Consider the following 13,214-nt stretch of genomic DNA (forward strand, 5'->3'; position numbering starts at 1 on the left):
CAGGGCTACACAAAGAAACCCTCTGCTTGCTTGCTTGCTTGCTTGCTTCCATTTATTATGTATACAGTGTTCTGCCTGCAGGTCAGAAGAGGGCACCAGATCTCATTACAGATGGTTGTCAGCCACCATGTGGTTGCTGGGAATTAAACTCAGGACCTGTGGAAAAGCAAGCAGTGTTCTTAACCCATGAGCCATCTCTCTCCAGCCCCCTCTCTCTGTCTGTCTTTCTGTCTCTGTCTCTGTCTCTGTCTCTGTCTCTCTCTCTCTTTCTTCTTCTCTCCCTCCTCCTCCTATTTTTTGTTGTTGTTTGAGACAGGGTTTCCCTGTGTAGCCCTGGCTTGGAACCCATTTTGTAGACCAGGCTCAGGTTAGCCTAGAACTCAAGAGATCCAGCTGAGAAACCTTTTCTTGAAAAACAATCAGAAACAGAAGGTCATGGTGGTGCGGTTTAATCTAGCAGAGGTAGAAGCAGGCATATCTTCGTGATTTCGAGGCCACCCTGGTCTACTGAGTGAGTTCCAGAGTAGCGGGAGAAAGACCCAAAGACCATCCAGCACGACCAAAGTCCGAATTCAGAGTCTGTAATAAGCTGCCAGCGAATGCCTGGAGAGAAACTCCTCGCAGCAGCCTCAAAATGCATTTTTTTTCAGGGAGTTTTAAAGGCGTTTAAACACAGAAAAACTACATCCTAGTTGGCAGTTGCCGGGAAAAGTAAAACAAGCAAAAACATGAGGTTAGCTAGTGCATTTCAACCCCAGATTTCTAGAACAGGGTTGGATTCTTTCCCACAGTACAAAAGGGGTATGCGTGTCAATGTCAGGTTAACACTGAGGAACCTTTGCCCTGTCGCTCCAGGACGCCCAGGGCTGCACAGAGAGATCATGTCCGCTGCAAAAGGCAAAAATTGTATTCAGCGCTGGGAATGTTAAGATAGAATCAATCAAGAGCTTTCAAAGTCGTAGCTGAGGAGGAAATGTCTGCTCTTTGCCAATCCCGTGTCTGGGAATCCAAAATCCTGGAGGTGGGGCACCCTCAGGCACCAGCACTTAGTGACGGACTCCAGGGCCTATCGCTGGGAATCTTCGCTTTCGAGACCGGAAGTGAGCCCAAGAAGGCGGAATTATAGTGAGTTATAACAGAGGCTTCCGGCAGTAAGAAGACGTGATTGGTCGAATCTGAGAGAAGGGCGGAACCCGGGCAATTCAAAAGAGAGAAGCGGGGCCCGTAGAAGGGAGGAGTATGGACATTGACGCTAAAGCGAAGCCGAGGGGACGGAAGATGGCGGCGGCCACTTCAGGTACGCGGGTCCGGAGAGCGAGGCATCGCCGTATGAAACTACGGAGTAGTGGTTGTCCCGGAGAACGCCGGTGGCGTAGTGCGGCCGGGCGGGGGTGGTGGACGCCGCAAGCCCCTGTCCGTCCTCTCCACTCGCTGCCTTCGGCGGCATAAACCGGGTTGAGAACCACTGCCCCGGGTCCGGCGCCCGTCCAGAGCCTGCGCCCTTCTCTGTGCGCTTCCGTTGGCTCGTCTGTAAAGCCGGGCAGCCAGCGGATCTGCGAGCACGGAGTAGCGAAAAGACGCGGTGTCCGGGTGCCGGGAGAATCCGGCCGGCTGAAGGCTGTACCCGACGGCGGCGTGAGTTCCGGCCGAGAGAAATCAAAGGCCGTTTCCTTCACCTCTGGCCATGGCATTGGGTGCTATGTGCATGTTGGAAGGGCTGTCAGGAGTTTCAGAATCTTTTCCAAGAGGATTTGCTTATGCCTGTCATTCCCTTCTTTAGGCCGAATTCTGGCCTGTAACTACTGTTTGTTCGGCCTTTGGGGAGGCAGACATTTAGGAGAAGGCCTCTCCTCGGGCACAGATGCAAGCATTTTTATAATGAAGCATTCAATGTCTTTACAGAGATCTGAGGTGATTACTGTTAATGTTCCGGTTTTTTAAGGAAAAGGTTTATTGTTATCTGTGTGTGCCGCCTACGTGTGGATGTCCGCAGAGGCCAGAAGAGAGAGTCGGATCCTCTAGGTTACTAGTGGTTGTGAGCCGCCTGGTGTGGGTGCTGAGAACCAAACTCAGATCCTATGGAAGAATAGCAGGTACTCTTAACATCTAAGGTTCACCAGTCCCGTCGTCCCCCCGCCCCCCCCCCCCGTACTTGGACAACAGGAAACAGGCATAAATGAGCCAAGTAGCTTGTTCAGTTCAAGGTAACACAACTAGGAAATATTGGGGCTCTAAATTCACACTCAGATAATTAGAATGTAATGCCACTTACCTTGATGATTATACCCAAATACAGGCTGCGTGTGGTATATAGTAAACATTGAAGTGTTCAAGTGAGTATTGACCCTTTCCTAGAGAAGGTTACGATCGTTTTCAAGTAGTCTCCTAAATTAATATAATTTGTTAAAAAAAAACAATGGTAGTTAGGCATAAACTTGTAGTGTAGAATCTGAAACAAACCCTTAGGTATTTTGAGAAGGCTTTATTAAGAAAATGATAGTTTCGAAGGGCAGCATTGGCCGGCATCTTTAATCCCAGCACTCCGGAGGCAGAGGCAGTTAGATCTCTGAGTTCTACAGAGTGAGTTCCAGGACAGGCAGGGCAACACAGAGAAACCCTGTCTTGAAAAAACAAAAACAATAACAGCAAAAAGAAAGGAAAAGAGAAGAAAATAACAGAGCTGGACTTGTTCTTCCAGAGGAGCTGGGTTCTGTTGCCAGCACCCACACAGTGGCTCACAGCTCTCTGTAACTCCAGTTCCAGGGAATCCAAGGGCATCAGTCATACACACAGTGGACAAACATACAAGCAGGCAAAACACTCGTGCACATAAATAAATATGAAAATGGTGGTTAAGGTAGGGTTCAAAGTTTGGGCAGGATTTTACTCAACCTTGAAAAGGACAAAAGAACAAGTGTTATTTAGACATAAAGAAGGACAATTTGTTGGGGGGGGGGATTGAGACAGGGTTTCTCTATAGCTTTGGAGGCTGTCCTGGAACTGGCTCTATAGACCAGGCTGGCCTCGAACTCACAGAGATCCACCTGCCTCTGCCTCCTGAGTGCTGGGATTAAAGGCGTGCACCACCACCGCCCAGCTTGTTTTGTTTTCTAGACAGGATTTCTCTGTATAGCCAGGCTGTCCTGGAACTCAATTTGGAGACCAGACTGGCCTGGAACTCAGAGATCTGCCTGCCTCTGCCTCCCAAGTGATGGAATTAAAGGTGTTCGACATCACCACCTAGCTGTTTTTAGATTTATTTATTTTGTTATTTTTATGTGCATGAGTGTATTTACCTGCATGTATGTATGTGCACCATGAGAATGTCTGGAATAGGACCCAAAGTCCCCTGCTACCCCACTGTGTGCTCTTACCTGCTGAGTCCACTTTCCAGCACCACTTGTGTTTTTTTTGTTTTTGTTTTTCTAGACAGGGTTTCACTGGGTAGTCTTGGAACTCTCTCTGTAGACCTTGTACTCACAGAGATCTGCCTGCCCCTGCCTCCCAGTTTCTGGGATTAAAGGTGTGTGCTACCACCACCTGGTGAGTAGCCATATTTATTTATTTCCATTTTACAAGTCAGAAAGCTGGGCATAGTGGGAAAAACAACAACAACAACAACAACAACAAAAACCACCTTCCTTAATTTAGTTGTAAGTAAGGGAGCTGGAATTTGAGCAGCGGCTGATTTACAAGAAAACCAAGATACATGGATGTTTAGCTACTAGCCAAAGATCACAAGCCAATCACAGTTACAGGTTTGAGCTGGAATTAAAATCCAGCTATGTGAGCAGCCAGCCCCCTTGTCACACATACCCAACCCCTTTGCTGATCACTGAGCTCCCATAATGCTTTTGTCTCTCCTCACTTAGGAAAACAGGCAAAAAAGGCTCTTGAATGTGTTTTCCACAAACCAGTAAGATTTTTGCATCTTAGTTTTATGATTTTTTTGTTTGTTTTTCAAGACAGGGTTTCTCTGTGTAGCCCTGGCTGTCTTGGAACTTGGTTTGTAGACCAGACTGGCCTCAAACTCAGAGAACTGCCTCTGCCTCCGCCTCCCAAGTGTTAGGATTAAAGACCTGCACCATCACTGCCTGACTGTATCTTAGTTTTCTACTCCATATTTTTACCTGCTTTCTCTTTACTTTCAAGTTGTCATAAGCAGCAAATGAAAACTGAATGTTCAAGTGCTTTATTAAACACAGGATGTAGCATTTGTCGGATAAAGGGCAGAGGCCTATATTCCAAACAGCCCACCTGCTTATATCTGTCTCATATTTAGCTCCCCCTTAAGCAAAAGGCATCCCTGAACCTCCCAGCAAAGTTGGTTCCCATTTCTCGGTGCTTCTACCAAATTTTAACACCTAAAACTGGTCTCTTCTAGGAGTTGGCCGCTGCCTAAGCAAGGTAGGGGCTAGCCGGCGCCCACCTCCAGCTCGAGTAAGGGTAGCTGTACGACTGCGGCCATTTATGGATGAAGCAACAAAAGCAAATGAACCCCCCTGTGTACGAGGTATAGACAGCTGCTCTCTTGAGGTGGCCAACTGGAGGAAATACCAGGAGACACTCAAATATCAGTAAGGTTCAAGCTACCTTCTATCTAGGCCTGCTCATTTTATCACTTTCCCAGTTTCTGAGATCTGTCTCTCAGGATCCTATTCCTTGCTAGGCAAAGCTTTGTTCCCTAAATCTTCATTTGATTATTTAGATGTTCGTGGTATACAGGTGAATACTGTAGAGAAAGACTAGAGGTTTGAACTGGATGTCAGTCTTCGGGAAATAGGGACAAAGGGAGGAAAGGAGCAGTGTAGCCCCAAATAGGTTCTAGAAAATACATGGAAAGGGTAGGAAAACAGACATGGTAGCCAGTCCATAGAAGACCATGCAGATTTAGGAATGGCACACAAGAGGGCAGCTACTTAAAAACTCTATGGGGTTTTAAAGTTTAAACTTGGCCTGTTAGTCTGGCCTAGAGGGTGGCAAACCATACCCCACAGGTCAAGTCTAACCAGGAGTCTTTTCCTTTTTGGTTGTTTTTTTGCTTGTTTGTTTTTTTAAACAAGGTCTCATTCTCTTGCCTTACCTCCTAAGTGCTGGGATCACAGGTGTGTGCTGCCATGCCCAGTTCCAGAGACTTTTCTGTAAATCAAATTTTACCGTTTATTTACTTAGTGTAGCTGTTTGACTAGCCTTAGAGTTAAGTGTTTGTGAAAGGAACCACATGGTCACAAAACCTAAAATATTTGTTGTCTGGTTCTTTATAGAAAGTTAGTTTGCTCTAGTTCTAGGTCTTTAATAGTTTAACTTCTGTTTCTTCCCAGTCTTCTCTTGTCAGCATGTACTAAATAAAATTCTAAGTCACAGTGTAGTGAATGAGCTGTGTTTGAATCTAGACTGGCCTTTTATCTACCCTGCTAAAGTGCTACCTCAAGAAAAATGTTGGGAAGCCCTTTCACACCATGTTGTATGACACTATTTGGGGACATATAAACAAATGTCTACTCACCCAAAAGTGGGAACCAGCTATGGACCAAAGTAAGGATACACCAACATCCAACTTGGTGATCCAATAAGTTGTATTGGGTTTACTTACAGGAATATGTAAGTTATAATAAGTTACCACAGGAGCAGAAATGACTCAAAGACAGATGCATCACCAAAGCCTACCCCAGGATAGCTGACAGCTCACAAAAGGAACCTGGAGAGCACTGAATGGCCTGCAGGCAGTGAGCCTCTTCCAAGCAGCTCAACTGGCCTCTGCTTCTTCCGAGCGGCTCTGTTAGTCTGAGAGTGATTCTCAGCAGCCTTATTTCCTGAGCTTAGGCTTCCTTCCAGAATGGAAGTTGCTACACAAAACACCATGTCTTGTTTCTGTATCTTTCTGCTTGGCAACACTTCCTTCTCCCAGCAGAATCATTTATTCCTTCTACTGTGTTCTTATCTTTGTCTCCTGAATCATTGAAAAGTATGGGTATCTGGCCTACCACATTGGAATGTGAGATAAATTTCTGTTTCCTAATGTCAGTACAGTGACTGGAATACAGTAGATTTTCCAGGGACACTTTGAAGGTCTTTGTTCAAGAAATGGGACAGAACCTTTAATGCCAGCATCATCTAGGTTTGGGGTGTGGACCTAACAGCCTACTAATGGCCTCATTTTTCTGCCTACAGGTTTGATGCCTTCTATGGGGAGAAGAGCACTCAACAGGACATCTATGTAGGTTCAGTACAGCCCATCCTAAGGCACTTGCTGGAAGGGCAGAATGCCAGTGTGCTTGCCTACGGGCCTACTGGGGCAGGTGAGAAAGCCAGAAGAGAACTGTACATGAGAAAGAGCTGGGAAAACAAAAACTTCACTGAAGTCTCTGCTCTTTCCCTAGGGAAGACACACACAATGCTAGGCAGCCCGGAACAGCCTGGAGTAATTCCCAGGGCTCTCATGGACCTCCTGCAGCTTACAAGGGAAGAAAGCGCAGAGGGCCGACCCTGGGACCTTTCTGTCACTATGTCATATTTAGAAATCTACCAGGAAAAGGTGAGGAATCAAACTAAGAGTGCCTTCTAGAACATGACACTCTGTTCTAGTCTAAAGGGGTGTGGCAAGACCTGGAATGATGGGGCTAGGGTATCAGATGGAGGAACTTGACAATGCAATAGATACAAGAATCCTAATCCCCACAAAGCAAGTGCCCTCTTCATGGAGAAATGACCTTACTATCACTGCTCAAATAGGTATTAGACCTCTTGGATCCTGCATCAGGAGACCTAGCGATCCGAGAAGACTGTCGAGGAAACATCCTGATTCCTGGCCTCACACAGAAGCCCATCACTAGCTTCTCCGAGTTTGAGCAGCACTTCCTGCCAGCCAGTAGAAATCGAGTTGTAGGAGCCACCCGGCTTAACCAGCGCTCTTCCCGCAGTCATGCAGTACTTCTGGTCAAGGTAAGGCCCATTGACAGAAGGGCTGGGAAGCTCCTGAAGCCTAAGCTAAGTCTGGGCCCCTTGCTCTTCCCTAGGTGGATCAGCGTGAACGTCTGGCTCCATTTCGCCAGCGGGAAGGAAAACTCTACCTTATTGATTTGGCTGGCTCAGAGGACAACCGTCGCACAGGCAACCAGGGCATTCGGCTCAAAGAGAGTGGAGCCATCAATACCTCCCTCTTCGTACTGGGCAAAGTGGTGGATGCATTAAACCAGGGCCTCCCTCGAATACCATACAGGGACAGCAAGCTTACTCGCTTATTGCAGGTCCATGTCTACCCATATTGGGTCAAAGGGACTAGAGAAGACAGCTCTTAGGCCTTATGGCTAGGGTAGTGGGAATTGTTGTCAAGGGATAGGAAGGCTGGGAGTCTGAACCATACTCCAATCCTTACCCTCAGGACTCTCTGGGTGGCTCAGCTCATAGCATCATCATTGCCAACATTGCTCCGGAAAGACGTTTTTACCTGGATACAGTCTCAGCGTTGAACTTTACTGCTAGGTCCAAGGAGGTGATTAACCGGCCTTTCACCAATGAGAGTCTACAGTCTCATGGTGAGGACTAGGGAAGACAGAGTGGAATGGCCAGGACAATTGGGGAGTTTGCCAAAACTACCAAGCACCAGCACTGAGGCTGACCATTCTGATTCTCCTTTATATCCCTCCAATCTTCTCAGCCTTGGCACCTGTTAAGCTGTCTCAGAAAGAATTGCTAGGCCCATCAGAGGCAAAGAAAGCCAAAGGCCCTGAAGAAGAACCAACTGGGAGCCCTGAGTCTATAGCAGCTCCAGCCTCTGCCTCCCAGAAACTAAGGTAAGAGTCAGGCCTTCCCTGCAGAATCTATAATAGCTGTAGGCTAACAAGAGGTTTAGCTTGTGTACCTTTTCCCCAGTGAATTCACTCAGACCTATTCTGAATTCACCAAAGAGCCAAATTGTCACCCTGGATAAAGGCAAGCCAGAAATGGGGCATATCAAACTTAGACCCTGACGTTAAGGATTCACTTTTAGGAGATGGGGAACCTAAGGTTATAAAGCCAGGTAGATAAAACAAAAAAGAATGGTAATGGGCAGTTAATCCCATGCCTTTAGTACCAGTGCTTGGGAGGCAGAGGGAGACAGATCTCTGAGTTCTAGGACAGCCAGGGATATGCAGAGGAACCCTGTCTCTAAAAACAACAAAAAGAATGGTTTGTTTTGTGAAACTTAGCAAGAAGAATTGTTTCTCCTGTTTGCCTACATTTTCTGATGCTGCTCTTCTAAGGCTTGTACATAAAGAACGGGACACGATTTATGTTGTTAAGGAGCTAGTTCTGTGCAGCATAGATAGTCTAACTGGGCATTTTTGGAAAGACAGCATCTTCACTTGTGAAAGGCAGTTTTCACCAGAGGTGAGGGTGAAGATTTCAGGCAGAATGAAGATGGCTAGAAGTTACTGTGTTCAGATAGCCAGGACTGCTAGAACAAGACTCTTCTGTATACAGCCCACTGGATAAAGGCCTCTCATCCCAAGTCTCTAGTGGCTAATGAGGACCTCTCCTATGAAGCTTCCGCCACTTGCTTCCAAATGGACAAGCCCTCAGCTCTTACTCTTCCTTTTCATGTGTATCTGCTTGGCAGTATGCATATGTATGTGTGCACATGCATGTGGAGGCTTGTGGTTGATGCTGAGAATCTTCCTCAGTCACTCTTGAACTTTCTTCATTGAGAACTCCCTGCTGGGGCTAGTATCCCTAGCCTGCTTGCTTGCTTGGGACACCCTGTGGCTGCCCTCTGAGGCTAGAATTATAGGCAGGCTGCCTCCCCCATTTGGCATTACAGTGGGTTCTCTAGGCTTCTTGCTTGCATGGCAAGTATTTTAATTGCTGAATTATCTCCCCAGCTCTCTTTTCTTTTTCACACACAAGTGCCTCCTAGACAGGACAGTACGGTAGGTTCCTGATATGTGGCAGCCAGTGCTTATTAACTGCTTTTCATCTAATATTCTGTTATTCAGTTTACTTCACCTGATAAAGACACTAAGAGGCTAATTAACTGTTTAAGAGTTCACAAACAGTTAACACCAAGTTAAGGCATGACAAAGAGTCTGGCTCTATTGGAGGTAAGAGAGGGAGGTAGGTGGGAGTAACTTTTTTTTTTCTGTTCAGTGTTTTACAGAAGCTAAGCAATATGGACCCAGCCATGTTGGAGAACCTCCTGCACTTGGATCGTTTGCTGGGCTCCCAGGGGAGCCAAGGGACACCTTTACTGAATACCCCAAAGCGAGAACGAATGGTACTCATTAAGACAGTGGAGGAAAAAGACTTGGAGATTGAGGTAATTGTTGGTGAAGGTGACCTAATATTCCAGCAAGCTTTGAGACGCATTCCTAGTATGTTCAGACAGGGAAGAATCCTTAGATGCCACTTAGAATCCATTTTTCATAGAATTTATTTATGAATATGGATTTTATGCTGACCTGTGTAGTGCCCAGGAGGCCAGAAGAGAGTGCTGGGTACCCTGGGTCCAGAGTTATGAGTTGCCATGTGGGTGCTAGGATTCAAACCTGGGTTAAACAATAGAGATCAGATAAGAGAGGGGGAAATCCAAATTAAAAGTACCTCGCCAGGCATTGGTGGCGCACGCCTTTAATCCCAGCACTCGGGAGGCAGAGGCAGGCGGATCTCTGTGAGTTTAAGGCCAGCCTGGTCTCCAGAGTGAGTGCCAGGACAGGCTCCAAAGCTACACAGAGAAACCCTGTCTCGAAGAAGAAGAAAAAAAAAACACAAAAACATTACCTGGGGCTAGAGAATGGCTCCGTGGTTAAGACCACATATTGTTCTTGCAGAGGACCAGAGTTCAATTCTTAATAGCCACATCAGGCAGCTCACAACTGCCTGGAACTTTCAGCTTCAGGGTGTCTACACCTCTCTGACATCTTTGGGCACATACCCAGACATGAGTACATTTACATAAATAAATAAAAATATTACCCGGGGCTAGAGATATGACTTGTAGTAGTTAAGAACACTGGCTCGGCTGGGCGTTGGTAGTGCACGCCTTTAATCCCAGCACTCGGGAGGCAGAGGCAGGTGGATCTGTATGAGTTCAAGGCGAGCCTAGTCTACAGAGCGAGTGCCAGGATAGGCTCCAAAGGTACACAGAGAAACACTGTCTCAAAAAACTAAAAAATATAACTAAAAGAATATTGGCTCAATTCCTCGCAACCACATGGTACCTCATGATGGCCTATGACTCCAGTTCCAAGGAATCCAACCCTATCTTCTGCACCAGGCACACACATAGTACACAGATATACCTGCAGGAAAAACACCCACACACAGAAAAATATATAACCTGCCTAGAGGCAGGCAGCTCTTTGTGAGTTTGAGGTTGGCATGGTCTATGTGTGGCTATATAGTGAGACATTGTCAAAAAAAAAAAAAAAATCCATTTCATAAAACCTACCTGCTTGAAGACTTAATTCTGTCTTTAGGTAGCCCTCTGATCATTAGGATGTCCTTAGTTATTTTGAACTGTCTCCTCATTGAATATCTCCTACTGGCCCCACTTCCATCCTCTTGGACCTCAGAGCTCTGCCTGCCTCACCTTCCTAATCCACTGCTTTGGGGCTGGAGCTGAATCACATCTTCCCATGATCCTTTCCAACAGAGGCTTAAGATGAAGCAAAAAGAACTAGAGGCCAAGGTGCTGGCCCAAGAGGCACTGGATCCAAAGGAGAAAGAGAACACGTGTCTCCAGCCCCTTCCCTCTTGTACAGGCACAGTGGCAAAGCCTCTGAAAAAGGCTGTGGTGATGCCCCTGCAACTGAGTAAGTTTGGTTCCAGAGTCTATGTCAGAAATGAAAAGATGTAAAGAGCAGCTATCCTCTTGTCACTCATACCCTCCCACTGGATCTGAACAAGCCCTGCATGCTTGTCATACAAGGGTATTGGCTGAATATGGTGGCACCCACCTGTAACCCCCAACACTCAGGAGAGGGGAGCAGAAGGATTGCTCTAAATTCCAGGTTAGCCTTGGTTATAGAGTGAGACCCTGTCTCAAAAAAAAAAGGAAAGAAAAAAGTCATTTGGAAACAACAAAAGCTCAGGTTGGAGAAATATGAGAAGCAAATGGCTACCAGGGAGGTAGGGTGGGAAGGAGGTTGGTTGCCTGTGCCCTAACCGGTTCCTGATTCCTGCTTTCAGTTCAGAAGCAGACAGAGTCGAAGATCCATATCCTGAAGAGAGGCCACAAAAGAAAGGTGAGCTGACCTCACCCTGGTTTCCATTGGGAATCTCTTGCATATGGTGACGCTTTAAAGACTTGGATGAAATGTTGGGTGTATTTAGTGGAGTAGGTATCCACCATTTGTCAGTTTCTTTTTTATTTTTATTTTTTGAGACAGGGTTTCTCTGTGGCTTTGGAGGCTGTCCTGGAACTAGCTCTTGTAGATCAGGCTGGTCTCGAACTGGGATCAAAGGTGTGTGCCACCAACGCCCAGCGGTCAGTTTCCTTTCTTTGTGATGCTTCTTGCACTTAAGATTGGATACTGGCTGGACTTAGTGTATAGCCTAGCTCCTGCCTCTATAAATTGTAGAGACCATTTAGGGAAATGACGGGTATTTAAGAACCTCTCACACAGGTATTCACATAAACTGAACACTAGGAGAACTGTCCCAAACTGTCAGGATGAGGTAGGGTGCTTACTGTTTTTTCTTTCTCCTGTACTGGAGATTGAGACCCCAGTCCTCAAGCGTACCTAAGTGCTCTACAACGAACTATAAACTCCTAGTCAGACGATGTGTATGTTCATTTATTCATCGAATCTTCACGGCAACTGAGAAAAATGCTAGTAATTATACAAATCCAACAAAATTAGTGCCAGAGTGGGGAGGGAGAAGGTAAGGTCTTGGCAGTCATCCACAGGCCTTTGCTATCTATTATTCCTGTTACCTCATAGCCGGAGCCATCCGATGTGTCCGAGCCTGTGGAAAAGGCTGAGGACTGCTGGGAGCTACAGATTAGCCCAGAGTTACTGGCACATGGGCGCAAAAGATTATTGGATCTGCTGAATGAAGGCTCAGCTCGGGATCTGCGCAGCCTGCAACGCATTGGCCAGAAGAAGGCCCAACTCATCATGGGCTGGAGGGAGCTCCACGGCCCCTTCAGCAAGGTAACAACCTAGAGAAGGCAGGTGGGGCGGGGTGCCCAGTCAGGTTCTCTGTCCACATCCTTCCGACTGCCGCTGTTCTCTAGGTGGAGGACTTGGAACAGGTGGAAGGCATCTCTGGAAAGCAGGTGGAGTCTTTCCTGAAGGTAGGAACGCCTCTGCCCTTTCTCCGCCAGCCTACATGTTGTGCCCCAACCCCACCCACCCCTTCCACTGCCACCCGACCCCACACCACACCCGGCTGCTACACTGACGCGCTTTACTCTTCCTTACAGGCGAACCTCTTGAGCTTGGCTGCGGACCAGCACTCCGCTCCCTCCTGACTACCAGCTCTTAACACTACCTTTTTCTTTTAAAATCCTTGTATAATGACGTGTTTGTGTAAATACAGTTTTTATCCCATGCTTGAGCCTGTTTTTTTAGGATGGCGGGGCTAGGGTGGGAGCCACAATTGCCCTTGGGATCAGGATCGAGCGCTCTGCGGGGCACTTAGCTGGGCGCCATCTTTGGGAAACCCCGAACTAGTCCAAGATTGTAAATAAACCACTGGGATGGGAAGGGGACGGTGGCCTAGGCGAATCAAAAAGCCGAAGCGGAAAGCTTAAGAACAACGACCGTTAGGCGGGCACGCGCTTCTAGTTTAGCCCCGCCCCACTGTAACTCTCTCTGCGCGCTCCCCACGCTGTTCTGGACGACGCCGCTGTTGTGTGCGCGTGCGCGTGAAATAACGGCTGCTGGCAGAGGGAAGTGGGGGGTGGAATCGTTGAAGTGGGGGAAGAGAAGCCGCCTAGTCTCCCGCGCGCCCACCACCTGCACCACCGCCAGCCAATCAGCAGCTGTCTCGAGGGTCTCGCGCTCGGGGCGACTCGGGCTGCTGGGTGGCTCCCCCGTCCCTCCTCCCTCCAGAGTCCCTCCCGAGCCTCCCCCCTCCCGCTGGCCCCGCGCGCACTCGCGCTCGCGCCCGCTCCAGCCTCTTGTGTGTCCTCGCGCCCCCCGCCCGCCCTCCGGCGCGCAGTGTGCTCCGCTCCCCCACCCTCTTCCCCCTCCCTCCCTGCGCGCCTCCCCCAGGCCCCCCTCCCCCAC

General features: G+C 47.8%; 1 protein-coding gene across 2 annotated transcripts; it reads left to right on the top strand.

The window, feature by feature from the left end:
• The first annotated feature begins 1,157 nt into the window (after nt 1–1,157).
• Kif22 (kinesin family member 22) lies at nt 1,158–12,535 on the top strand. 2 transcript variants are annotated; one of them, XM_027404588.2, is made up of 14 exons: nt 1,158–1,297; nt 4,385–4,577; nt 6,172–6,299; nt 6,381–6,535; nt 6,733–6,942; nt 7,017–7,247; nt 7,382–7,535; nt 7,658–7,793; nt 9,127–9,295; nt 10,631–10,790; nt 11,167–11,222; nt 11,922–12,134; nt 12,218–12,277; nt 12,407–12,535. In XM_027404588.2, exons 1-14 carry the CDS (start codon nt 1,240–1,242, stop codon nt 12,452–12,454), a joined length of 1,971 nt encoding a protein of 656 aa, XP_027260389.1. In that variant the 5' UTR covers nt 1,158–1,239; the 3' UTR covers nt 12,455–12,535. The 2 variants fall into 2 exon arrangements, with proteins under 2 accessions (XP_027260389.1, XP_035298093.1); XM_035442202.1 differs by lacking the exon at nt 1,158–1,297 and adding an exon at nt 1,910–2,093.
• The last annotated feature ends 679 nt before the right edge of the window (nt 12,536–13,214 follow it).

This window comes from Cricetulus griseus, chromosome 3 (assembly GCF_003668045.3).
Source record: "Cricetulus griseus strain 17A/GY chromosome 3, alternate assembly CriGri-PICRH-1.0, whole genome shotgun sequence".
NCBI lineage: Eukaryota > Metazoa > Chordata > Mammalia > Rodentia > Cricetidae > Cricetulus > Cricetulus griseus.